Source organism: Eriocheir sinensis, chromosome 30 (genome assembly GCF_024679095.1).
Source record: "Eriocheir sinensis breed Jianghai 21 chromosome 30, ASM2467909v1, whole genome shotgun sequence".
In the NCBI taxonomy this organism is placed as follows: domain Eukaryota; kingdom Metazoa; phylum Arthropoda; class Malacostraca; order Decapoda; family Varunidae; genus Eriocheir; species Eriocheir sinensis.
Genome location: NC_066538.1, coordinates 1,579,926 through 1,607,425, shown reverse-complemented (window position 1 = coordinate 1,607,425; position 27,500 = coordinate 1,579,926). Strand labels below are relative to the sequence as shown.

General features: G+C 42.8%; 1 protein-coding gene across 1 annotated transcript in view; it reads left to right on the top strand.

The window, feature by feature from the left end:
* Positions 1–27,500, top strand: part of LOC127005418 (glycine receptor subunit alpha-4-like) — a 148,081-nt gene that overhangs the window by 96,094 nt on the left and 24,487 nt on the right. Inside the window, exons 3-7 of the mRNA XM_050874240.1 lie at positions 5,071–5,239; positions 13,296–13,403; positions 13,862–13,980; positions 20,047–20,129; positions 25,561–25,695. Of these exons, the coding sequence (XP_050730197.1) occupies positions 5,071–5,239; positions 13,296–13,403; positions 13,862–13,980; positions 20,047–20,129; positions 25,561–25,695 (614 nt within the window). The remainder of the gene's footprint in view (positions 1–5,070; positions 5,240–13,295; positions 13,404–13,861; positions 13,981–20,046; positions 20,130–25,560; positions 25,696–27,500) is intronic.

Below are 27,500 nucleotides of genomic sequence, written 5' to 3'. Positions count from 1 at the left end.
AGGAGGAGTAGGAGGAGGATGTGAAGTTAAAACATAAGGAAATATAGAAGAGAAACAAAAGGAGATCAGAGAGAGAATTTAAACCCACACTAACCTATCCTACGCACCCATCTTGCCGATTCCATCCCATCCCTCCGCTTCTGTAGGACTCCGAGACCGATCCTGCGGTGCTCACTGTGGCTTTGCAGGACGCGTGAGAGTCCTACCAAGGATCCGCAGTAGAGGGAATCCTTTGGGGGGGGGGGTTGGAAGGGGAGTGGAAGAAGGGGGGAGCAGGTGGATTTGTGAGCTTCTGAATGGAGCTGATCAACCACAGGCGATGAATATAGATGCTTGAAGGCTGCGATGAATAATGTATAAGGTGGTTGTGGTGAAGGTGGTGGTGGTGGTGGTGGTGGTGGTGGTGATGGTGATGAAGGTGGTGTTGGTGGTGATGGTGGTGGGGGTGAGGTTGGGGGTGGTGGTAGTGGTGGTGGGGTTGGGGGTGGTGATGGTGGTGGTGGTGGTGATGAAGGTGGTGTTGGTGGTGATGGTGGTGGGGGTGGGGTTGTTGGTGGTGGTGGTAGTGGTGGTGGGTTTGGTGGTGGTGGTGGTGGTGGTGGTGGTGCTGGTGGTGGTGGTGCTAGCTGTGGTGAGGCAGAAGAGAAGAAAAGAGAGAAAAAAATAGATACACTAAATATGTAAGAATTGGTGAGGTTAGGAGAAGGAGGAGGAGGAGGAGGAGGAGGAGGAATGAAGACGGCGGAGGAGAAAACATGCAAATACAGGCAACAGACAGCCAATTTGCACAGTCCGCGGTTGCCCTCAATGGTGATTTAATCTGGTCGACAGCCGCTGGGTGCCTCAGAGCAGATGACAACACCTCGGTATTCCATTAACTCCTGAGCCAACGAAACGACGGTCGATTCGAATTTCAAATGAGTTCAGGTATTCGCATTTACTACTTCAGCAGGGAGGTTGTTCCAGTGGCGGATGACTCGGTTAGAAAAGAAACTCCCAATGTCTGTGCTACATCGCTTCGCTTGAATATGTAGACCGTTGTATCTAGTTCTTAAGTTGGTTTGTAGCTTAAAAACATGGAGTGGTTGACATTACTGAACTTCTATAGATGTACTTGAAGACCTGAATCATATCTCCTCGTAGGCGTCTTTTGTAAAGCGTTAAGAGATTGAGTCGCTTGAGATTATAGAGTCTTTCATACGGCACGGCCCTCAAGGGTGGAATCATCTTCGTAGCGCGTCGCTGAACTCGCTCTAATAAATCGATGTCCTTCCTGTGGCTAGGTGACCAGAACGGTACCGCATACTCGAGGCGAGGTCTTACCATAGAGTTATACAAGGACAACATTACTTCCGGCGTCTTACACTCGAAGTTCCTCGATATGAAGATGGAGGAGGAGGAGGAGGAGGAGAAAGAGAAAGAAAAAGAAGAAAAGAGAGAGAGAGTGAGAGGAAGGAAGAAGAGGAGGAGGAAGTGTAGGAACTGAGATGAGGAAAAAGAGAAGTATGAAGAGGGAGGAGGAGGAGGAGGAGCAGGAGGAGGAGGAGGAGGAGGAGGAGGAGGAGGAGGAGGAGAGGAAAAAGAAGAAGAGGTTAATTGATGTTGGTTCAAGGGATGGTGATGAGAGAGAGAGAGAGAGAGAGAGAGAGAGAGAGAGAGAGAGAGAGAGAGAGAGAGGAAAGAAGATAAGAGAAAAAAATGATACAATAAACAATAGAAGAAAGAAGAAAAGAAGAAAAAATACGAGAATAATAAACGAAGAAGAATAAAAAGAAAACATTGATAAAGAAGGAGAGATAAAGAGAGAGAAATTAATACCTGACAATCTCCTTCGTTTAATTAAGAGTGTAAAAAATATTCCTCTTTTACATTAATATTACAAGCGAGGGAGGTAAGGAAGGAAGGAAGGAAGAAATGAAAGGATAATAGGAATGAAAGGGAGAGATTAGGTTGGACAAAGAAGGAAGGAAGGAAGAGAAGAAAGGAGAGAAGGGAGAAAGGAAGGAAGGAGAGAAGGAAGAAAAGAAAGAACGAAGGAGAAGCTGAGGAAACAAAAATGGGTAAAAAAGGAAGAATGGAAAGAAATGAAGGAAAGAGGGAGTGAAGGAAGGAAGGAAGGAAGGATAAGGAAAGAGAGAAAGAGAGGAAGGAAGGAAGTAGGAAAGGAGGGAGTAAGGGAAGGAAGGAAAGAAGTAAGAAAGGAAAGAGGAAAGGAAAGGAAAGGAAGGAAGGAAGGAAGGAGGAAATGAAAGGAAAGGAAAGAAAAGGAAAGGAAAGAAAGGCATAAATGAAGGAATGAAGGAAGGAAAGGAAAGAAGTAAGAAAGGAAGGAGGAAAGGAAAGGAAAATAAGGAAGGAAGGAAGAAAGAAAAAAAGAAAGAAAGAAAGGAAATAAGGAAGGCATTAGGAAAGGAAGGAGAAAGGGAAGGAAGGAAAGAAGTAAGAAAGGAGGGATGAAAGGAAAGGAAAGAAAGGAAAGAAGGAAGGAAGGAAGGAAGGAGGGAAGGAGAAGTTCAATAACAATAAAGACTGGTAGCCATTTCGTCTTATTAGATATCTTTACCTTTATTAACTCTTTCAATACTCCTAAAAGTTTATATTCTCTTTTTTTATTATCTTATTTTCTTCCTCTTCCTTCCTTCGCTTCGTCTTCGTCTTCTTCGTCTTTCTGCTACTTTTCTTTTTCCTCTTTTTCTCATTCTCATTATCGTGTTTTTTTTTAGCTTTTTCTTCCTATCTCTACTCTCTCTCTCTCTCTCTCTCTCATTTTACGATCGGTGAAAGTGGATGAGATGCAGAATACCGAAGATCCGTTTTCCTTCATTTTCTCTTTTATCCTTGAAAGGGAGACTAAAGAAGATGGACTTTTCTTTTTTTCCTATGAGGGGGAGTGAGGGGAAGGGGGAGAGGGGGAGAGAATGTAGGGGGCATGTAGGTATGTATGTGTGTATGTGTGTAGGGGAAGGGAGGGGGTCAGTCAGTCAGTCAGTCAGTCAGTCACTCACTCACTCACTCACTCACTCACTCACTCAGTATCTGGCAAGCCCTTTAACTCACTTCACATTCAGTCAGTCAATCAGTCAGTCAGTCAATCATCCATTCACGTCAGTCAATATGCCACAGAGACGCCTTTGTGCTCTCTCTCTCTCTCTCTCTCTCTCTCTCTCTCTCTCTCTCTCTCTCTCTCTCTCTCTCTCTCTCTCTCTCTCTCTCTCTCTCTCTCTCTCTCTCTCTCTCTATCTCTCCATTCCTCCACATTCCCTCCTTTCCTTCCCTCCAGCATTACCTAACCTCTCCTTGCCTTCCTCCTCCTCCTCCTCCTCCTCCTCTTCCTCCTCCTCCTCTTTCTCCTCTTCCTCCTCCTTCATTAAATTCCGCATTATTCATGTTAAGCATTTTTCCACTTTTATTTCCAATTTGCAATATTCCCTGTGTGTGTGTGTGTGTGTGTGTGTGTGTGTGTGTGTGTGTGTGTGTCGTGAAGAAAGGAAGAAAATGATGAGAGGAGGAGGAGGAGGAGGAAGAAGAAGAAGAAGAAGAAGAAGAAGAAGAAGAAGAAGAAGAAGAAGAAGATGTATTGGCGTATTAGTCTGGTTTTCGTAACAAGGAACTAAATTGTCCTCCTCCTCCTCCTCCTCCTCCTCCTTCTCCTCCTCCTCCTCCTCCTCCTCCTCCTCCTCCTCCTCCTATCAATATATATACGTCCTTTAGATATCTATTCGAATTTGCCTTTCTTCGTCGAGGAGGAGGAGGAGGAGGAGGAGGAGGAGGAAAGAGATTAATCGGAGTAAGTGTGGCTGATCGTGTTGAAGAGAGTAAAAGATAAATAAAACACACAAGGATATTAAGAAACAATTAAGAGAGATTAGCAGGAGGAGGAGGAGGAGGAGGAGGAGGAAAAATCTTAAGCAGGTGAAGTGATTATGTGTGAGTGGTTGCGTGTGTGTGTATATGTGTGTGTGTGTGTGTGTGTGTGTGTGTGTGTGTGTGTGTGTGTGTGTGTGTGTGTGTGTCGAACTTATGCTTTCAATATTGTTTAGTTTTTTTATATTTTCCAGTTTTTTTCTTTTTTCCCTTTTTCCTTCTTTTCAATATCACATACTTTCCTTTTTTTCTTCCTTTCTCTCAAGTTTCTATCTTTTCTTTTGTTTCTTATTTCGTCCTCTCCTCCTCCTCTTCCTCTTCCTCTTCTTCCACTTCCTCTTCCTGTTCCTCCTCTTCTTCCCCTTGCTATTCCTTTCTTTCACTTTTTACATATTTTCTCTTGTTTCTTCTTTTTTGTCTCATTTTTCTTCCTCTTTTTCTTTTTTTTCTTTTTCTCTTCTTCCCTCCATTCTGCATCTTCATTTTTTCCTCTTACCCCGTTATTACTTCTCTCTATTTTCTTTTTATTGTGTCCTTTCCTTCTCGGTTTACTCTCTCTCTCTCTCTCTCTCTCTCTCTCTCTCTCTCTCTCTCTCTCTCTCTCTCTCTCTCTCTCTCTCTCTCTCTCTCTCTCTCTCTCTCTCTCTCTCTCTCTCTCTCTCTCTCTCTCTCTCTATTTATCTATTTATCTTTCTACTTTTATTTACGTTTATCTATTTCTTTCTTCTTCACATTTGTCTCATTTTCTCTCTTTCTTTCTCTCGTATTTTCTTGTTCCTTTACTCCCTTTCTCCTCTCCTTCCTATTCTTCCCTCCCTTTCTTCCTACTCTTCTTTTCTCCTTCCTGTCCTTCTTTCTTTCCGACAACGCCGTAATGCATTCTCCCTTCTCTCTCTTTCCTCTTTCCATTCTCCTCCTTTCGTGTTCCTTTACTCCCTTTCTCCTCTCCTTCCTATTCTCCCCTTCCTTTCTCCCACGCTTCTAATTCCTGTACTTCTTTCTTCCCTAATACATTCTCCCTTCTCTCTCTCTTTCCCCTTCCCATTCTCTCTATCCTAACAGTCTTCCGTAGCTAACTTAACACTTACTTATCACACCATGTTCCTTATCTTATCACTTATCTTACTTATCAAACCACGTAAACTAACATTCTCTCACCGACTAACTACTTCTAACAGCCTCTCTCTCTCTCCTTCTCTCCCCCAGCCTCGCCCGGGGTAGCGTCAACGAGGGGCCGCTGGAATTCGAGGATATCATGCCGGACAACCCCAGGGACTATGATAAGATGGCTCCTCCGAAGGGCGGCGATGATCCCACCACGGTGCTCGTCCACGTCACCGTCATGAGCCTGGACAGCATCGACGAGAGCTCCATGGTGAGAGAGAGTGAGAGAGTGAGAGAGTGTGAGAGAATGAGAGAATGAGAGAATGAGAGAATGAGAGAATGAGAGAGTGAGAGAGTGAGAGAGAGTGAGAGAGTGTGAGAGAGTGTGAGAGAGAGAGAGAGAGAGAGAGAGAGAGAGAGAGAGAGAGAGGTGATGGTAGTTGTAGTTTTAAGGGTTGTAGTAGTAGTAGTAGTAGTAGTAGTAGTGGTAATAGTGATGGAATAGAAAATAATAAGAATAAGGGAAGAAAAAAGTATAAATAGACAGATGACAAGAGGAAAAAAATAAATGAGAAAAAATATATGAAGAAATTTTTTTTTGAGTGAAAAAAAAGTCTACGGTGTCGGTTGATCGCATTTCATTTACATTACTACTACTACTACTACTACTACTACTACTACTACTACTACTACGACTATTACTGCTACTACTACTACAGCTACTACTACTTCTACTACAGTTACTGCCAACACCGCGAAAATTCTCCCATAAAATAATAATAATAATAATAATAATAATAATAATAATAATAGTAATAATAAGTCAAAGGAAGGCAGTAACAGTAATCTGAGGTCCATTAAGCATGTGATTGGTGGAGGTAATTAAGAGTTTATAGGTCATTACACTCAGCCATCTTCCCTCCCTCCTTCCTTCCCTCTCTCATTCTCTCCACTTTCCCTTCTTTCCTTTCCATTCTTCCTTCATTTTTTTTCCTTTCCTTCTGCCATTTTTTCTTATGTTATTTTCTTTCTTCCTTCCTTCATTCATTCCTTTTATTTTATCCTTTTCCTTCTTATCCTTCTTATCCTCTATGTTTCCTTCCTTCCTTCCTTCCTTCCTTCTCTTTCTTTTTTTCTAGACATTCTTCAGTTCTTCAGTTATTTCTTTCTTTCTTTCTTTCCTTCCTTCCTTCCTTCTTTCCTCAGTTGCTATATTTTCCTCTCTTCATTCTTTCTTCTTCCTTCCTTCCTTCCTTCCTTTCTCTTGCTCTCCTTTCTTTCCACTCTCATCCTTTCATCCTTCCTTCCTTCCTCCTTCCTTCCTTCCTCCCTTCCTTCCCTTCCTCCCTTTCTTCCTCCTTATAATGGGGCAACTATAGCATTTTACTGACCCATAAATATCTACTTCTCGTAAGGAACTCATGTGTGACTCTCTCTCTCTCTCTCTCTCTCTCTCTCTCTCTCTCTCTCTCTCTCTCTCTCTCTCTCTCTCTCTCTCTCTCTCTCTCTCTCTCTCTCTCTCTCTCTCTCTCTCTCTCTCTTCATTATCTTGTCGTTCCCTTCTTCCTCCTTTCCTCCCTCTCCCTATTCATCATTTCTCTTCCTTTATCTCCTTCTTCCACCTTGGTTCTAATTATTATTTCTCACTCTTCCTCCTTTTTTTCATTTATTTCCCCTCTTCCTCTTTCGTTTCCTCCTTTTCCTCTTCTTCCTCTTATTTCACTTTTCTCTTCGTCTGTTTCCTTTTCTTCCTCTTCTTCCTCCCTCTTCTTTTAATTTATCAGTTTTCCTCTCCTCCATCCTCCACATTCTTCAATTGCACCTCCTCCTTCTCCTCCTCCACTTTTTCCTCCTCCTCCTCCTCCTCCACTACCTCCTCTTGACATGTCCTCTCGCGTGAAAATATCTTCCTCCTCTTCCTCCCCTCCTCCTCCATCTCTCTCCCTTCACCTCAAGACGTTCTGAAATTCAATAAGATTCGCTGGAAAAATAAGGAAGGGAAAAAATGGAGAGGGAGGGAAAAAATAATGGGGATAAAGAGGGGAAGAAGATGCAGGTGAAATGATGTTGTTATGCTAATACCTCCTCGCCCCTTAGTGCTGCAAATGACATTATATACGGAAAAAAAAATGGAGAAAAAAAGGGAGAGAGAGAGAGAGAGAGAGAGAGAGATGAGTAGGTACAGCCTCTTACTAGTCTTTCTTCCCCTCTTTTTCCTTCTTCTCTTCTTCCTTCTTCTTTATCATACGCCTTTTTTTCTTCTTCCTCTTCCTTTGGTTCTTCTTCTTCTTCTTTTTCTTTTTCTTCCTCTTCTTTTTCTTCATCTTCTTCTTCTTCCGCTTCTTCTTCTTCTTCTTCTTCTTCTTCTTCTTCTTCTTCTTCCCACTCCTGCTCCTCCTTCTTCCTCTCTTTCTCTTTCTTTTTTTCTCCTTCTCGTCTTCTTCCTTCTTCTTATTCTTCATACTCTTTCTTCTTCTTTTTTTCTTCCTCTTCCTTTGCTTCTTCTTTTTTTCTTCTTTTCTTTATTTCTTCCTACTTTTGTTTCTTCTCCTTCTCCTCATCTTTCTCTTCCTCCTTTTCCTTTATTTTCAATCTTCTCTTCCTCTCCTTCCTCCTCCTCCTCCTCCTCCTTCATCACCTGTTGTTTTGTGTCACTCTTTACATTCCTTTATTCCGCTCCTTTATCAAATATTTCTTTTATTTTCCTCAAGTTCCAGTTTTTCTTTCATTTATTGGTCATTTACTTCTTACTCCTTCCTTTGTTTCCTTTATCCACTCCTTTATTCCAATTTTCTATTCTATGTTTATTTTCTATTCCTTTCCTTCCTCTCTTTTATCACATTTCCTTTGCAGACTCGTATGTTTATCACTCCTTTCCTTCCTTCCTTCCTTCTTTCCTTCCTTTCTTCCTTCTTTCCTTTCTTCCTTCTTTCCTTCCTTCTTTCCTTCCTTCCTTCTTTCCTTTCTTCCTTCCTTCTCTCCTTCCTTTCTTCCCTCTTTCCTTTCTTCCTTCTTTCCTTTCTTCTTTCCTTCCTTCCTTCCTTCCTTCTTTCCTTCCTTCCTTCTTTCTTTACTTCTTTGCTTCCCATGTTACGTTTATCCACTCTCTCCTTCATCCACTTTATTTATTTACTTTATTTCTTTATTTTTATTTGTATTTCAAGGTCTGTGTCGCTCTCAAGTGTTGCTCTCATTCATGTGTTTCAAGCCGCAACACACACACACTCTCTCTCTCTCTCTCTCTCTCTCTCTCTCTCTCTCTCTCTCTCTCTCTCTCTCTCTCTCTCTCTCTCTCTCTCTCTCTCTCTCTCTCTCTCTCTCTCTCTCTCTCTCTCTCGATTCTTATTTACTTACGACGCCCGCCTTTAACGAGAGAGAGAAAGAAGAATATCTCCCTCGTTGAATCGACTAAAGGTATAATATTAATGAGAACAGGTGAGGTAGAGACACAGGTAGAGAGAGAGAGAGAGAGAGAGAGAGAGAGAGAGAGAGAGAGAGAGAGAGAGAGTCCATACTTACTGCGGCGATGCTCCGATGAGCTCACCAGCCCCCTCGCCCAGATCTTCCGGCGATGCCTGCAGAGCGGGGTGTGGCCTGCACAGTGGAAGGAGGCCAGAGTCACACCCGTACACAAGAAAAAATCCAGGTCCGAGCCAGGCAATTACAGGCCAATATCACTCCTCCCAATCATCAGCAAGATATTTGAGAGGATCATCGGGGAGCAATTGACATCCTTCCTCGAGGAAAACCACCTGCAGTCACCGAAGCAGTTTGGTTTTCGGAAGGGCCGCTCTACCTCAGACCTCCTCCTTCTCCTCTCAAAGTCCTGGCATGACGCCCTTGATGACGGCCACCCCTCTCTCGTGATTGCCCTGGATATAGCTGGCGCGTTCGACTCCGTTTGGCACCGCGGTCTGACGGCGAAGCTACAGCAACTAGGCATCACGGGGGACCTGCTGCGCCTGCTCTCAAACTACCTGTTAGGCAGGAGCCTCCACGTAGCAGTCAACGGAAGCACCTCGACCAGCTTCCCGGTGGAGGCCTCCGTTCCACAGGGGTCCGTCCTTGGACCTATTCTGTGGAACATATACTTTAACGACCTCCTGCAAACCATCCCGGCAGCAAGCGCTTACGCCGACGACTGCACCCTCTCCAGAACATACAAGAGGAGGAAGCCCAGGACGTGATAGAGTCCGTCAACAGACAGTTAGCAGACATAATGGCATGGGGAAAGAGGTGGCAAGTCAGGTTTGCCCTGACAAAACCCAGGCCATGGTAATATCACGTTCTCGGGGGACGCGAGGCAACTCCACGGCAGACTGAGATTCAGGAATGACACCATCCCTCTGCAGTCCAGCGTCGACATCCTGGGCGTGGAGGTGGACTCCAGCTGCGGTTTGACCGTCACCTTGAAAGGGTGGCGCAAAAAGCCTCCAGAAGGTGAACCTCCTGCGCCGCATGAAGAACCTCCTCGATGCTGAAGGCCTGAACACCCTCTATAAGGCACAAGTCCGTCCAGTGATGGAGTATGCACCGCTCACCTGGATGGCCAGCGCCCGCTGCCACCTCAACCTGCTAGACAAAGTGCAGAGGAGGGCTGAACGCCTCATCAACGGCACCCAGCACCACCGACCGAGCCAGTGGGAGACACAGCGACAACAACAACAACAACAACACACGAAGGAAGGGCAAGACCAGCCACGAACCAGCTGAATAGCCTGGAGCACCGTCGCCGCGTCGCTGCCCTGACGGTGCTACACAAGGCACAAGTGGGCCTAGTGCCCCACCTGACGGACCTGAGGGCTACCTGGAGGAGGTCTGAGCGCAGCACGAGAACGGTGCTGAGCAACGCCTCCCTCCTGGAAGTGCCAATGGCCCGCTCCAGCACCCACCAACGTGCCTTCTCCATCGCAGCGGTGGTGTGGTGGAACAACCTCACTGCTGATGTGGATGTGACACAACTGTCCACTCAGCAGATGAAGGTTGCGTCCCACAGGTGGCTACTCCTACACCCACCGTAAATATGTATATATATATAATTGTATAATATATTGTATAATAATTGTATAATATAATCGGCAGAAGCTTTTAAATAGCTCCCCAACGGTCGGGGGAACTTTAGCATAGACAAATAATACTGCCATGTACTAATGTACTGAACACGTTTAAATAAAAAAAAAAAAAAAAAAAAAAGAGAGAGAGAGAGAGAGAGAGATGTAAGCCTGCCTTTTCCTTCATTTTTTTCCATTCTTTTCTTTCTCCCCTTCCTTCTCTCCTTCCTTCTTTCCTTCCTTCCTTCCTTCCTTCCTTTCTTCCCTCCTTCCTTCCTTCTTTCCTTCCTTCCTTCCTTCCTTCTTTCCTTCCTTCCTTCCTTCCTTCAATCCTTCACTCATTTTTCTTGATTATTTTGGTTTACTTCTCCTCTTCCTCTTCCTCTTTTTACTTCCTTCCGTGACAGAGAGAGAGAGAGTATCATTAGTGGAGCCACAGTTTACGCCACATTGTTAAAAAAAAGACTCCACCTCCTTCTCCTCCTCCTCCACCTCTTTCTCCTCTTCCTCCCCCTCTTCCACTTCCTCCACCTCCTCCTCCTCCTCCACCCTTGAATGGAACGCTTTGAACTTACTTCGTGTGCTCCATTAGTAAAGATTAACACACACACACTCACACACACACACACACACACACACACACACACACACACACACACACACACACACACACACACACACACACACACACACACACACACATACAGTACGGAGAGAGAGAGAGAGAGAGAGAGACGTTGTAAATATCTTGGAGCTTACGTAAGAGGGAAGGAGGTGCTCTCTCTCTCTCTCTCTCTCTCTCTCTCTCTCTCTCTCTCTCTCTCTCTCTCTCTCTCTCTCTCTCTCTCTCTCTCTCTCTCTCTCTCTCTCTCTCTCTCTCTCTCTCTCTCTCTCTCTCTCTCTCTCTCTCTCGGTATTGGGACTCTCTTCAGCGTATAAGTTGTGACCGGTCGACCATATTGTTATCAGTCTGTCTGTCTGTGTGTGTGTGTGTGTGTGTGTGTGTGTGTGTGTGTGTGTGTGTGTGTGTGAGAAGTTATGTATGTATGTGTGTATGTATGTATGTTTGTATGAATTTCTTTGAGAGAGAGAGAGAGAGAGGTATACATATAAAAACGAGAAACAATATCCGAGAAGATTAGAAAAGTGATAAAAACCGAGAAAGGAAAAAAATAAATTGAAAACTGCGAGATATTGAATGAAAAGAAAAAAAAAGAGAAACGAAGATTGGAAAGGAAAAAAGTGAGGATAAATGGCGAGAGAGAGAGAGAGATTTAATGGAACGGAAGCGATACGAGGGAAGGAAATCTATATACAAAAAAAAAAAGAAGGAAAAGAAAAACTGGCAGCGTAATACATTGGTGTTTTTTTTCCTTTTTTTCCTTTCTCGTTTTTTTTTCATTTTCATTTATTTCTTTACTTAATTTTTTTCCCTCTTTTTTCCCTTTCTTTCATATCCTCTTTCCGCTTCCTTTCCCTCTCCTTTTCTTTCTTTTTCCTTTCCTTTCCTCTTCCTCTTTCTCTTCTTTCCCCTTTTCATTTGTTTTCCTAGTTACCTGTTCTCTCTTTTTACTTTCTTTACTCTCTCTCTCTCTCTCTCTCTCTCTCTCTCTCTCTCTCTCTCTCTCTCTCTCTCTCTCTCTCTCTGTCTCTCTCTCTCTCTCTCTCTCTCTCTCTCTCTCTCTCTCTCTCTCTCTCTCTCTCTCTCTCTCTCTCTCTGTCTCTCTCTCTCTCTCTCTCTCTCTCTCTCTCTCTCTCTCTCTCTCTCTCTCTCTCTCTCTCTCTCTCTCTCTCTCTCTCTCTCTCTCTCTCTCTCTCTCTCTCTCTCTCTCTCTCTCTCTCTCTCTCTCTCATTCAAGGCTTCTATTACACACCATCTCCTCCTTCATTCATAGGTAGATAAAGCCGGCGGGAAGAGGAGGAGGAGGAGGAGGAGGAGGAGGAGGAGGAGGAGGAGGAGGAGGAGGAGGAGGAGGAGGAGGAGGAGGAGGAGGAGGAGGTAATTAATGAGGAAGAGGAGTAGACAGGTGTGAAGAGGTAAGGTTCCTTGAGGTCATGTAAGGAAGAGGAGGAGGAGGAGGAGGAGGAGGAGGAGGATTATGACAGGTGTTGACGGCCCGCTCAGGTGTGCCGGTCTCATTTTAACATGGTGCTTCGGTTTCGATCCTTCCTTCCTTCATTTCATCCTTCCTTCCTTCATTTCTTCCTTCCTTCCTTCCTTCCTTCATTTCTTCCTTCATTCCTTCCTTCCTTTCTCTCTTCCCTCTTTCTTTCGTTTCTGTCTTTTCCTTCCCGTTCTTTCTATATTTTCTTTCTTTCTTTATTCACTTTTCATTCATTCCTTCTTTGCTTCTCTCCTTTCTTCCTTCCTTCCCTCTATCTTTCCCTTTCTTTCTGTTTTTTCCTTCTCGTTCGTTCTATATTTTCTTTCTTCCTTCATTCACTCCTTTCTTTCTTTCCTTCTTTCCTTCCTTCTTTCCTTTCTTCCTTCCTTTCTACGTTTTTTCTTCATTTTCTTTCCTTCTCTTCATTGTTTTCCTTCGTCCTCTTCTTTGCCCTCATTTCCTCTCTTCCTTCTCTTCCGGGTTCTCCTCCTCCTCCTCCTCCTCCTCCTCCTCCTCCTCTTCCTCCTCCTCCTCCTAAACCAACTTGAAACTTTGGGCTCCGAATACGTTTGCAGATTGGCTGAAAGGTGATACGTGTGTGTGTGTGTGTGTGTGTGCGTGTGTCAGCAAGGTAAGGGGAAGGAGGTGGAGGAAACAGATGAGCTATTTAACTTTTTTCCCTCCTTCCTCTTACCTCCCTTCTCTCCCCATTACTCTCTCTCTCTCTCTCTCTCTCTCTCTCTCTCTCTCTCTCTCTCTCTCTCTCTCTCTCTCTCTCTCTCTCTCTCTCTCTCTCTCTCTCTCTCTCTCTCTCTCTCTCTCTCTCTCTCTCTCTCTCTCTCTCTCTCTCTCTCTCTCTCTCTCTCTCTCTCTCTCTCTCTCTCTCTCTATCTATCTATCTATCTATCTATCTATTTCTCTATCTTTATCTATTTACCAATCTATTCTTCTATCAATATTTCTTCGCAATTCTACTTCTCTATCTCTCTGTCTATCTATTCATTTATATATCCTATTTATCCTATTTATTTTGGCTATCTACCTCTCAATCTCAATGCCTCTCTACTTCTGTCTACCTCTTTATGTATCTATCAGTCTATCTGTGTATCAATCCATCTATATATCTACCTATGTATCCATTTATATATACTCTATTCTCTCTCCCCTCCAGACGTACGCCGCGGATATCTTCTTCGCCCAGAGCTGGAAGGACTGGCGGCTTCGCTTGCCCGACAACATGACCCACGAATACCGCCTGCTGCCCGTGGCCTGGCTAAAGGTACTTGTGTGTGTAGCTTGATTACAGGTGGGAGTTATCCATCGCCTGTCCATTTTCTTTGATCACTGTTGTTCCTTCCCTCTAATCTTCCCTTCCCTGTCTCTCCGCTACCGTGTCTTGTGAACGTTTCCTCCATAGAAGCTTGAACGTTTACCGGTGCAAGAAATAACATGAAAAGTAACGTGGGAATAAAACATAATGAAAATAGAGCGATTCCTAGCCGTGTGTGTGTGTGTATGTGTGTGTGTTGCTTGTGTGCGTTGGCTGGTCATGTGCGTGTACCTGTGTGTACCTATCAGTGTGTGTGTGTGTTTATTTTACGGAGGAGGCAAAAAATAGGAATCAGAAAAGTCCTTAACGTTATCTTTGTGTGTGTGTGTGTGTGTGTGTGTGTACCTATAGCTAGCGTATTACCTGGTCGTGTGTGTTACCTGTGTGCTAATTACCTTGTGTTTCAGGACATTTGGCGGCCGGACAGTTTCTTCAAGAACGCCAAGGCTGTCACATTCCAGGAGATGACCATTCCCAACCACTACCTTTGGCTCTACCAGGACAACACGATCCTCTATATGGTTAAGTAAGTCACCTGCTCTACCTGTCTACCTGTTTAGTCACCTGCCTGTCTAATTATCTACCTGCCTCTGTCTTCCTCCTTTTATCTACCTCTGGGTCTATCAAGTAACTGCGGTTCTTTACAGTGTTCAGTACGTCACCTGCTCTGTCTGTCTGTCTGTCTATTTGTCTATCTATCTACCTGTCTGTATATTAATATGTCTATTTATCTATTATGTTGATATGGGTAAGTCTGTCATTCTATGGAGCTGCTTAATTGTCTGTTTTCTCTCTATCTTTCTTTCTCTTCCTTTTTCTTTTGTTCTAATTTTGTTCTAATCCGTCTTAATTGTGTCTTAATATCCTTTTGTGTTTTATTTCTCTCTCTCTCTCTCTCTCTCTCTCTCTCTCTCTCTCTCTCTCTCTCTCTCTCTCTCTCTCTCTCTCTCTCTCTCTCTCTCTCTCTCTCTCTCTCTCTCTCTCTCTCTCTCTCTCTCTCTCTCTCTCATTAATTTTGCCGGCGTTGGCCCTCCTTTCAACACCCCATTTTCTTTCACACCTGGTCATTCATACCTGTCCACTTTCCTCCTTATCTTCCCTCCATCTCTCCCTCCTTTCCTCCCTACCTACCTCTCTCCTTCCCTTACCTTTCCATTACCTACACCTTGCCTTTAAGCCTTTCACTCGCTCACTCACTCACTCACTCACTCATTTTTTCAACCCTGTCTGCTTCCTGTCTCAATTCTGTTCTAACCTTCTCTCTCTCTCTCTCTCTCTCTCTCTCTCTCTCTCTCTCTCTCTCTCTCTCTCTCTCTCTCTCTCTCTCTCTCTCTCTCTCTCTCTCTCTCTCTCTCTCTCTCTCTCTCTCTCTCTCTCTCTCTCTCTCTCTCTCCCCTTTTCTCAATTCCTATCTCCTCCCTGTCTATCACTCTCTCTACCTCCTATCTCTCTCCCTCCTGTCTCCTCCCTGTCCACAACTCTCTCTCTCTCTCTCTCTCTCTCTCTCTCTCTCTCTCTCTCTCTCTCTCTCTCTCTCTCTCTCTCTCTCTCTCTCTCTCTCTCTCTCTGTCTGTCTCAACTTCCATCTCCTTCTTCTCTACCCCCTGTCTCCTCCCCCCTGTCTCTCGTCCCTGTCTCGGCCCCGTCCACTCCCCTACACCGCCAGGATCAGCCCTAAGTCATCCAGGGTCTCGGGGCTTAGGGCTTTTGTGGGGGTCTGAGCCAAGCTGCTTACGGTCTAATTTTTTGCTGCGTTGACCTTTTTTTTTTTTATTTATCTTTTACCTTTCGGCTTCATCGTGGGTTTTAATTCTTTGTTGATGCTCTTTTTTGTGTTTTATTTTGGGTTTCTTGTTATCTCCCCTCTTTCTCTATTGTGTGTGTGTGTGTGTGTGTGTTTCATATTAACTTTTTTGATCCACTATCTTCTTTATCTTTATTTTCTTTATCCTCTGTTTGTTTTGTTAAGTTTTGGTCTTTGTTTTGATTCCGCTTTTCTGTTTGTTCATGTGCGTGTGTGTGTGTGTGTGTGTGTGCGTGTGTGTGTGTGTGTGTGTGTGTGTGTGTGTGTGTGTGTGTGTGTGTGTGTGTGTGTGTGTGTGTTATCTATCTTTCTTTCTTCCTTTCTTTCCTCTTGTCTTTTTTCTTTTGTCTTCTATTCCCTTTTCTTCTTTTTCTTCTCTTTCTTCTTATCTTCCATCTCTTCTTTATCATACTCGTTTGCATGTGTCTGGCTTCTATATTATTTCTTCCTTCCTTCCTTCTTCCTTCCTTCCTTCCTTCCTTCCTTCCTTCCTTCCTTCCTTCCTTTCTTTTCTTTCTGGCATTTACTCTTCCCATTCTTTCCTCTAATCTCCTCTTTCTCAATTCTCTCCGTCTCTCTCTCTCTTTCTCTTTGTTTGTGGAAGGTATAAAAGGAGATAAAGAGAGAGAGAGAGAGAGAGAGAGAGAGAGAGAGAGAGAGAGAGAGAGAGGAAAAAGAAGGACAGATACACACACACACACACACACACACACACACACACACACACACACACACACACACACACACACACACACACACACACACACACACACACACACACACACACACACACATTTCTTATCTCTGTATTAGGCAAATGGAGACGGGCATTGTGACTGTGTTGCGTTGTGTTGTCTGTCTGTCATGCTTGAGTTCAGAGGGAGGAGGAGGAGGAGGAGGAGGAGGAGGAGGAGGAAGTTAGGTCCGTGGTTAACGCTGGAATGAGAGAGAAAAGAAGCAGGTGGAGAAAGACGAGGAGGAGGAGGAGGAGGAGGTGGAGGAGGAGGAGGAAATGGCTCTCTGGTTAGTGTTAGAATGAGAGTGGAAGGATAAAGAAGAAAGAGGAGGAGACAAGGAGGAGGAGGAGGAGGAGGAGTGACCTACTTTTGTGGCCTAAACTATGGCGTGATTTTAATTCCTGTTTTTTTTCCTCTTCCTTCGTTTCATCCTCCTTCCTCTCTTCTCCTTTATTTATTTAACTCCTTTACTTTAATGAGTAAAAGAGGAGGAGGAGGAGGAAGAGGAGGAGGAGGAGGAGGAGGAGGGAAGAAGAAGAGGCAAGGAAGAAAGACAAGGAAGAGATGATAGAGAAAGAAGAAGAAGAGAAAGGAAATAAAGAGAAAAAGGAAGAAGGAAGAGAGAAAACAGGGAGGAGAAAGAAGAGAAAAAAACAAGAAGAGAAAGAAGAAAGGAAGACAAGAAGAGAAAGAGATAAAGAAGACAAAAAGAGAAAGAGAAAGAGAAAGAAAAAAAGAGAGGAAAACAAAGAAAGGAAAAGAGAAAGAGAAAAGGACAGACAAAAAAAGAAGACAAAAAAAGAAGAAAGAAAAGAAAACAATAATAAAGGAAGGAGGAATAGAGAATAAGGTAAATAAAAGAAGGAATAAAGAGGTAAAAAAATAAAAAAGAATTGAACTAAAGAAGAAAAAAAGGAAGAAAATGAAGAAAACAACGTGGAAGGAGGAAGAAAATAGAAAAAGAAGATGAAAAAGAGGAAAACAATAGTGAAGGGAAGAAAAGGAAAAAGAGGAACAAGAAAAAACCAAAGAACAAAAGGAAGAAAAGGAAGAAAACGAGGAAGAAGGAAGAAAAAAAATTCCCAAAAGGAGGAAGAAAATAGGAAAACAAGAGGAGAGAAAGAGGAAAAGGGGAAGAAAAGGAAAAAGAGGAACAGTACAAAAAAAACTAGAGAAGAAAAGGAAGAAGAAAAGAAGACAACAAGAAGAAAGGAAGAAAAGACATGAAGGAAAGAAAGATGAAAAGAAGAAAAAAAACAGGAAGGAAAAACAGACCAAAGAAGACAAAAGAAAACAATAGAAGAAGAAAGGAAAGAAAACAAAGAAAGAAAAGAAAAAATAAGGAAGGGAAGAATTAGGGCGATTATGGAGGAGAGAGATGGAGGTGAGAGAAGAGAAGAAAAATGGAGGAGACGGAGGAGGGAGGAAAAAATGTATTGTTTTCTTGCAAGAGGAAGGAGACAACGAGGAGTAGGAGGAGGAGGAGGAGGAGGAGGAGGAGGAGGAGGAGGAGGAGGAGAAGGAGGAGGAGGAGATAGTGATGGTTGAGAAGAGAATACGATGAAGGAAGAGGAAAAAAAGAGATGCAAAAGAGGAGGATGAGGAAGAGAAGAAGAAGAAGAAGAAGAAGAAGAAGAAGAAGAAGAAGAAGAAGAAGAAGAAGAGGATGAGGACATGAAGGAGATGGAGGAATATGAAGAAGAGGAAGAGGAGGTGGAGGATAAAAAAAGGAAACAAGAGAAGGAAGAAGAGAAGGAGGAGGAGAAGAAGAAATAGAGAGAAGATGAGAGGAAGAAGGAGAACGATAAACAACAACAACAACAACAACAATAAAAAAGTAGACGAAGAAAAGAAGAAAAAAACAAAAACAAAAGGGAAACTAAAACAAAGAAAACGAAGCAGAGGAAATTACGTGAAAAGACAAAAGAAAGAAAATAAAAGAAAGGAAAACAAAGAAGAAAGAAATAAAAAAAAAAGAAGAGAAGAAAAACAGAAGGAATGAGGAATGAGGAAGACCCAGAATAAAAGAGGAATACAGGAGGAGGAGGAGGAGGAGGAGGAGGAAGAGGAGGAAGAGGAAGACAGCAATTAGAAGAGGAAGCAATAATATGACACTCGGAAGACAAAGAGAGAGAGAGAGAGAGAGAGAGAGAAAAATGGAAAGATAAAGATGAAGAACGCAAATATATATCGAGAGAGAGAGAGAGAATACCTTGTTGGTCTTGTAAATAGACTTTGCGAAGGAGAAGCAAAATTAACACACACACACACACACACACACACACACACACACACACACACACACACACAGATAGATAGACAAAATTCTCTCTCTCTCTCTCTCTCTCTCTCTCTCTCTCTCTCTCTCTCTCTCTCTCTCTCTCTCTCTCTCTCTCTCGCTTTGGGCGTTTTGCTCTCTTAAGGAGGATGTAAGAGTACTTGAGGAGGAGGAGGAGGAGGAGGAGGAGGAGATACTATAGTCTGTTGACGGAGCCTGTTCATCTGCGCCCATACTTATAAAGCTAACACTTCGTCTCAGGCTCGTCTTAAGAGCCCAAAACGGCCCCGTGGAGTCCTATATCCTGGGTGTTAATCTGAGACGCGGCGCGAGTAGCAAAAGTTGGTCCCGGGCGGGCATAAGTCCTGGGTCTTCGTCTGAGGCAGCGACCTTCAAATGTAAACATTACCGGGTGTTGCCAGCCAGCCAGCGTGCCTCATCAAATCGTTTTACATTCAAACGCTCACTATAGTCTTACAAAACCATATTATTATGGATATGATGTACTTCTATTCAATACTTCCACCATTTTAAGGTATCTTGCCCATTAGTTTTCATATGAGATAACTGATCTCGCCGTTGTTGGCAACTTTACTTTCCCAACTACCCGTGGCGGCTGGAGCCCCAGCTAGGTGCACACTCACCTCTGAGACGAGACATAAGTCAAACGCCATAGTTCTTTATAAGTATGGGCCCAGATGAACAGGCTCCCTCAACAGACTATAGGTCTATAAATTTTGTTGTTATTATTATTATTACTACTGTTATTATTATTATTATTATTATTATTATTATTATTATTATTATTATTATTATTATTATTATTATTTTTATTATTTTATTTGGAATTACTTTTTCTTCTATGTAATTTCTTTTTTTTTTTCTTCTTTCTTTTCTGTTTCTTTCTTTCTTTACTAACTTCTTGATTTTCCTTTTCTTTTTGCATCTACGTACGTATGCCTATCTACTTATATATTTTTTTGTTATTCTCTCTCTCTCTCTCTCTCTCTCTCTCTCTCTCTCTCTCTCTCTCTCTCTCTCTCTCTCTCTCTCTCTCTCTCTCTCTCTCATTGAGTAGGTCACGTCTTACTAACATTACTGTCCACTTCGCTCACTCACTCACAATCTCTCTCTCTCTCTCTCTCTCTCTCTCTCTCTCTCTCTCTCTCTCTCTCTCTCTCTCTCTCTCTCTCTCTCTCTCTCTCTCTCTCTCTCTCTCTCTCTCTCTCTCTCTCTCTCTCTCTCTCTCTCTCTCTCTCTCTCTCTCTCTCTCTCTCTCTCTCTCTCTCTCTCTCTCTCTCTCTCTCTCTCTTCCTTCCTTCTTTCTTTCTTCATCCTTCCTTCTCTTCCTTCTTTCATATCTTCCTTCACTTTTCTTTCATCATTCCTCTCGCATTTTCTAATATACTCAACCACTCGTTCCTTCTATTCCTTATTTCCCTTCCTCCTATACTCCTTCTCAGCTTCTCTTTCCTTCAATCCTTCGATCCTTTCAACTCCTACTCCTGCATTCACTCCGACCTTCCCTTCCCTCCTACCCTTCCTTCCTCCTTTCCTTCCTACCCTTTTCCCATCACTTCTCCCTCCTTCCTTTACTCCTTTTCAGCTTCTCTTTCCTTCCATCCTTCGATCCTTTCCACTCCTAGTCCTGCATTCAATCCGTTCTTCCCTCTTACCCTTCCTCCCTCCTTTCCTTCCTACTCTTTTTCCATCCCTCCTCCTTCCTTCCTTTCCTACCCTCACTCACTCACACATTCTCTCTCTCTCCTTCAGGCTCACGCTGGTTCTGTCCTGCGCCATGAACTTCCAGCTGTACCCTCACGACACCCAGGAGTGCCACATGAAGATAGAAAGCCGTGAGTACTGGGCCATCTTGCGTTAATTACCTCGTTAAGTAGTTCGGTATGTAATTGTATCGCTAAGATGATTAGGTAGAAAATAGGGTTTACTGATTAGATAATTGACTGATATGTGTTAGGTTTAAGGAAAAAGTTAGTTAGGTAGCGTTGAGAAGGATGTTATCTTGCTTCAGTTACCTCGTTAAGTAGTTCAGTATGTAGTTGTATCGTTAGGAAGGTTATTAAGTAGAAAATTGTGTTGAATTTGGTAGAAAGGAGTTTTGATTGGTAAGTGTTCAGATATAGAATACAAGGTGTTAGTGTAGTGTCATTCTTGCTTTAATTGGGTCGTTAAGTAGTTCATTAGGTAGTTTTGTCATTAGGAAGGTTATTAGACAGAAAATGGGGTGAATAGTAAGAGAATTGGCTGATAAGTAAATGTTGGAATTATCGAGGGTTTAAGTTAATTAGTGTGATTTAGGTGAATAGATGTTGCTAATTGGGTCGTTAAGTAGCTCATTATGTAATTGTGTTTGTTAGGAGGGTTATTAGGCAGAAAATTATGTTGATTGGTAAGGTTAGTGACTGATATGTGTTAAGTTTAGGGATTAAGTTAGTTAGGTAACGTTCAGAAGGGTGTTATCTTGCGTCAATTACCTCGTTAAGTAGTTAAGTTTGTAGTTCTGTCGCTAGGAAGGTAATTAGGTAGAGAACAAGGTTGAATAATAAGAGATTTGAATGATAAGTGTTCAGGTATTGGATACAAGGTTTTAGTAGGTGTCTTTCTTGGTCTAATTGGGTCGTTAAGTAGTTCATTGGTTAATTGCATCGTTAGGAAGGTTATTAGGTAGAAAATGGGGTTGAATAGTAAGGTAATTGATTGAAAAATGATGGAGTCGTTGAATGCTGAAGAAAGGAAAGAGGGAGAGGGAGGAGGCGAGGAAGGGGAGAGAATGTAGAAAGGTGAGGAAAGAAGGAAGGGGGAGGGGAAGGAGAAGGAAAAGAAGGGAGAGAGTGGAGCAAAGTGAGGAAAGAAGGAAAGAGGGAGAGGGAGGAGAAGAAGGAGGAGGGAGAATGGGAAAATATGAGGAAAGAAGGAGGAGGGGAAGGAGAAAGAAAAGGAGGTAGAGAATGGAAGAAATTGAGGAAAGGAGGAAAGAAAAAGGAGGAGGAGGAGGAGAAGAGGAAGCTGAGAAAAGAAGGAAGGAGGAGGAGGAGGAGAAGGAGGGAGACAGTTGAGCAAGGTGAGGGAAGAAGGAGGGGGAAGGGGAAGGAGAAAGAAGGGGAGAGAATGTAGGAAAGTATGGAAAGGAGGAAATATAGAGAGAGAGGGAGGAGGAGGAGGAGGAGGAGGAGGAGGAGGAGGAGGAGGAGGAGGAGAAGGAGGAAGAGAGTGGAGGAAAGTGAGGAAAGAAGGAAGGCGGGAGGGGAAGGAGAGAGAGAAGGGGAGAGAATGCAGCAAAGTGAGGAAAGGAGGAAAGAGGGAGAGGGAGGAGGAGGAAGAGAAGGAGGAAGAAAGTGGAGGAAAGTGAGGAAAGAAGGAAGGCGGGAGGAGGGAAGAGAGAGAGAGGGAAGAGCAGCAAAGTGAGGAAAGGAGGAAAGCGGGAGAGGGAGGAGGAGGAAGAGAGAGAAGAGAAGAGAAGTGAGGAAATTGATTGAGGGAGGAGGAGGGCAGGGGAGGGCGCGTGAGCAACATCAAGGCGTGACTGTTCCTTCTGAAAATTCCTTAAGTTGTCGGCAAGAATAGGAATGGGAATCAATTGTCGCAGGAACGGGAATGAGCTTAACGGAGGAGGAGGAGGAGGAGGAGGAGGAGGAGGAGGAGGAGGAGGAGGGCAGAGGTAACAGTAGGAGGAGCATGAAATGGAGGAGGAGGAGGGGGAGGAGGAGGAGGAGGTGATGGTAATGGTTTCGTGTGTGTTTGTTTGTTTGTTTGTGTGTGTGTGCGTCTCTCTCTCTCTCTCTCTCTCTCTCTCTCTCTCTCTCTCTCTCTCTCTCTCTCTCTCTCTCTCTCTCTCTCTCTCTCATTAGTACCAGATGCCTACCTTCCTCCCTCCTCCTCCTCCTCCTCCTCCTCCTCCTCCTCCTCTTCCTCCTCGAATCACCATTACAATTACCAAGTTAACAAGAGAAGGAGGAGGAAGAGGAGGAGGAAGAAGGAAGTTTTAATACAAAATCATTCTTCACACCTTTAATAATTAATCAGGTAAGGTCAGGTGAAGTCAAGGTCAGCTGTTAATTAGGTTAGGACATGTTTAGAAAAAAAAAGTGAATTCATGTATCAAAGTAAATTAATCAGTAGAGGTATTTCAGGTGTCAAGGAAGGCTTATCTAATTAACAGGTATTTTTCTTGTTGATTCTTTTATACTTTTTTCATATATTTTTCTCTTTTTCTTAATTTTCTTTTCTCTCTTGTTTTCTTTTCCTTCTTTTCATCTTTTTCTTGTTTCGTATTTTCATTTTTTCTACACTTTATTAATTTCTCTCCTGTTTTTCATAAATTTTTCTCTTTTCCTTCATTTTTTTTCTCTCCTGTTAATTTTCTGGGTTTTTTTTCCTTCTTTTCATCTTTATTTCATTTATCGATAATTAACAGGTATTTTTTTCTTTACTTTTTTGCTTATTTTTCTTCTTTTCATTTATTTTTCTCTTTTCCTTCATATTTTTCTTTTTTCTGTTAGTTTTCTATCTGGTTTTCTTTTCCTTCTTTTCATCTTTCTCTGTCTTATTTCATTTTTCGATAATTAACCGGTATTTTTTCCTTGTTTTCTTTACACTTTTTATTAATTTTCCTCTGTTTTTCAAATTTTTTCTTTTCCTTAACATTTTTCTCTTTTCTGATAATTTTTCTGCCTGTTTTTCTTTTCTTTTCATTTTTCTGTTTCTCTCTATTTCCTCTTTCTCTTTTTCCCTCTTTCTCTAATTTCCATTCTAGCAATTATCTTCAATCTCTAAATCCTTCCCTCTTCTTGTATTAATTTTCGTTTTTCTTTTCCTTTTTTCCATTTCCTTGTCTTTGTCTTTATCATTATTTCTCTTATTTTTTTCTTATCTTCGTCTCGTGTTTTCATTTTTTCTTCACTCATTTTTCCTTCACCTTTTCCTTCATCTATCTCAAGTATATTTTTCTTTTCTCTTTTCCCCTCTTTCTCTAATTTCCATTCCAGCAATTATCTTCAATCTCTAAATCCTTCCTTCTTCTGGTATTAATTCCTCTTTCCTTTTCCTTTTTCCATGTTTTTTTCTTCTTCTTTTTTTCTTATCTTCGTCTCGTCTATTAATTTTTTCCTCAGTCGCTTTTTCCTTCATATTTTGCTTCATCTATCTCAAGTATATTTTTCTTTTCTTTTATCCTTTTTCTTTTTTCCTGTGCCTCTCCATGAAACGTGCCTCCGAATGCCTTGGAGAGAAAATATATACCCTGAGAGAGAGAGAGAGAGAGAGAGAGAGAGAGGAGGAGAGAGATGAAGGTTATGTAATCGCTATCATGAAATATATGTCTCTCTCTCTCTCTCTCTCTCTCTCTCTCTCTCTCTCTCTCTCTCTCTCTCTCTCTCTCTCTCTCTCTCTCTCTCTCTAATTTCCCTCATTAACAGGCGCATATGCTGCAACAAGAGAAGACTTCCTCCTCCTCCTCCTCCTCCTCTTCCTCCTCCTCCTCCTTCTCCGTTCCTTAACCTCACTCACCACGAAATAAATGCGTGTGTGTGTGTGTGTGTGTGTGTGTGTGTGTGTGTGTGTGTGTGTGATCGTGACTGTGAACCACATTAACAACTCAGATTATGGAGGAGGAGGAGGAGGAGGAGAATTAGAGGGTAATCAGGAATATGAACGAGAGAGAGAGAGAGAGAGAGAGAGAGATTAGCATTATAATTACACACGTTTCTTGTTCATTATCATCATTTTTATTATTATTATTATTATTAATATTTAAGAAAGAGATATAAATAGACATATGACAAAAGGAAAATATAGAATGTGAAAAAATATATGAAGATTTTTAATGCCAGGAAAATAGTCTACGGTGCCGGTTGTCCACATTTCATTTACGTTACTACTACTACTACTACTACTACTACTACTACTACTACTACTACTACTACTACTACTACTACTACTACTACTACTACTCCTACTACTACAATTTATTTTTCTTTTATTTTCATTTTTTTTCAATTTTTGGCTCATAATTAGGACGAAGAAGCGAACTGATATAGAAGGTGGGAAAAGATGGAGGAAGATAAAGGGGAGGAGGTAATTTAGGAGATAAGAAGAGGAGGAGGAGCAGGAGGAGGAGGAGGAGGAGGAGGAGGAGATACACGTTAGGAGAAAATCAGTAATTGCTTGATGAGAGAGAGAGAGAGAGATTTAATATTCCTTTAAACTTAATTGCCTTTTCCTCCTCAAATTCTTCCCTCGCACGACTTTCCTTTGTTTTTTCCTCATGTGAACCTTTTTTTTTCCTCCTTTTTCCCTTTACTCTCCTTCTTCTTTACTTCTTCTTCCTTTCTCTTCATTTCTCTTATCCTTTTCCTTCCTTCCTTCCTTTCTCTTCATTTCTCTTATCTTTTTCCTTCCTTCCTTCCTTTCTCCTCATTTCTCTTATCTTTTTCCTTCCTTCCTTCCTTTCTCTTCACTTCTCATATTTTCCCTTCCTTCCTTCCTTTCTCTTCATTTCTCTTATCTTTTTCCTTCCTTCCTTCCTTTCTCTTTATTTCTCTTATCCTTTTCCTTCCTTCCTTCCTTCCTTTCTTTTGGGCTCTTTTTTCAATTCCTTTTCCTCCTTTTTTTCTTTTCTTCAATACCGTCTAGTATAATTTTCTTCCTTTCCAAATTATTCGCTTTACTTCCCAATTAATCTCTCCCCTATTATCTTAACCTTCTCAACATTATCTCCCCATTATCTCTCATCTCCCCCATTATCTCACCTCCATTATCTCTCATTTTCTCATTATCTTTCAGTTCCTCAAGTTTTTTTTGCATTTACCTTATTTTTTTTTCTTTTTCCTCAAATTTTTCGCTCTACTTCCCAATTAGAGGCTCCCCCCATTATCTTAACTTGCTCCCCACTATCTCCCATTATCTCTCATCTCCCCCATTATCTTATCTCCATTATCTCATGTTCTCTTTATCTTTCAATTTCCTCATTTTCATTTACTTCCCCATTTTGTCTCCCCATTATCTTAAGCTTCTCCCCTTTATCTTCCCATTATCTCTTAACTCCCCCATTATCTCTCCTCTTCCCATTATCTCCTCGCAGTCTCCCACACTACTTTATCTCCCCATTAGTGTCTCCCCTCCCCATTATCTCTCAACTCCCACATTATCTCCTCTCTCACATTATCTCCCCGCAGTCTCCCACACTACTTTATCTCCCCATTAGTGTCTCCCCACCCCATTATCTCTCACCTCTACCATTATCTCTCCTCTTCCATCATCTCCCCGCAGTCTCGCACACCACGGACGACCTGGTCTTCATCTGGGAGCCTGAAGTTCCTCTTGTGGTGGACAGGAACATCGAACTCCCTCAACTCGACCTTGTTAAGAAGTTCACCGGTGATTGTACACAAGTCTACTCCACAGGTGAGCGCCAGTTAACCTCTCTGTAGCCTGCTTTTCAGTGTATTTATGTTTCAGTGTTTCTGCAGTTGTGATGGGCCAGTGAACCTCTATGTAGCCTGCTTTTCAGTGTTTCCATGTTTTTTTTGTTTCTTTAGATGTGGTAAGTTAGGGTCAGTTAACCTCTCTGTAGCCTGCTTTTCAGTGTTTCCATGTTTCTTTGTTTCTTTAGGTGGGATAAGTGAAGGCCATTCAAGTTTTCCCTTCCCTTCCCTTTCCTTTCCCTTCCCTTTCCATTCCCTTCCCCTCACTTCCCTTCACAGGCCTTCCTTCCCCTTCCTTTCCCTTTCGTTCCTTTCCCTTTCCTTCCCTTCCCTTCCTCAGCATCTCCCTTCCCAGTCCCATCACCAACTCTTCCCCTATCCACCAGTCCCATCACCAACCCTTCCCCTATCCACCAGTCCCATCACCTACCCTTCCCCTATCCACCAGTCCCATCACCTACCCTTCCCCTATCCACCAGTCCCATCACCTACCCTTTCCCTATCCACCAGTCCCATCACCTACCCTTCCCCTATCCACCAGTCCCATCACCTACCCTTCCCCTATCCACCAGTCCCATCACCTACCCTTCCCCTCTCCACCAATCCCATCACCTACCTTCCCCTATCCACCAGTCCCATCACCTACCCTTCCCCTATCCACCAGTCCCATCACCTACCCTTCCCCTATCCACCAGTCCCATCACCTACCCTTCCCCTTTCCACCAGTCCCATCACCTACCCTTCCCCTATCCACCAGTCCCATCACCTACCCTTCCCCTATCCACCAGTCCCATCACCTACCCTTCCCCTATCCACCAGTCCCATCACCTATCTTCCCCCTAGCCACCAGTCCCTTCACCTACCATTCCCATATCCACCAGTCCCATCACCTACCCTTCCCCTATCCACCAGTCCCATCACCTACCCTTCCCCTATCCACCAGTCCCATCACCTACCCTTCCCCTATCCACCAGTCCCATCACCCATCTTCCTCGATTTACTCACATCTCGGATATATTTCTCAGACGATCAGTTTTTTTTTTTTTTTTTTTTTACTCCTAACAAAAAACTTCGGTCGTGTATTTTCCTTTCGAGTGTACTTTACGATCTCTCTCTCTCTCTCTCTCTCTCTCTCTCTCTCTCTCTCTCTCTCTCTCTCTCTCTCTCTCTCTCTCTCTCTCTCTCTCTCTCTCTCTCTCTCTCTCTCTCTCGCTCTCTTTTATTAGTATTACGTAGATAAGAACCGTTTTTTTAGAATGTTTGAAGGAGGAACTTTTTTATTTTTCTTCTCTTTTTTTTCTTTCTTTACTTCATTGTTATCTTCTTCTTTGTCTTTTTCTTTATCTTCTCCTTATACTTCTTCTTTATCTTCTTGTTCTCGTTTTTCTTTTTCTTCTTCTTTTTTCTTCTTCTTTCATGAATACAAAAACCTTATTAATTCTTTGGCCCTTTTGAATTTTCCTCCAGTTACTTTTCTTCTTCTTCTTCCTCCTCCTCCTCCTCCTCCTCCTCCTCCTCCTCCTCCTCCTCCTCCTCCTCCTCCTCCTCCTCCATCTCGAAGTCCATTCCTTTAGTGTTAAATCATCCTTGACATGTTCTTTTAGCTTTTACCTCCTCCTCCTCCTCCTCCTCCTCCTCCTCCTCCTCCTCCTCCTCCTCCTCCTCCACCTCCTCCTCCTCCTCCTCCTCCTCCTCCTCCATAAACAGAAGAAAAAGAAAAAAGATAGAGAGAGAGTGAGAGAGAGAGAGAGATAATGTTAATAAATGCTCTTTCCTTTAACTTTG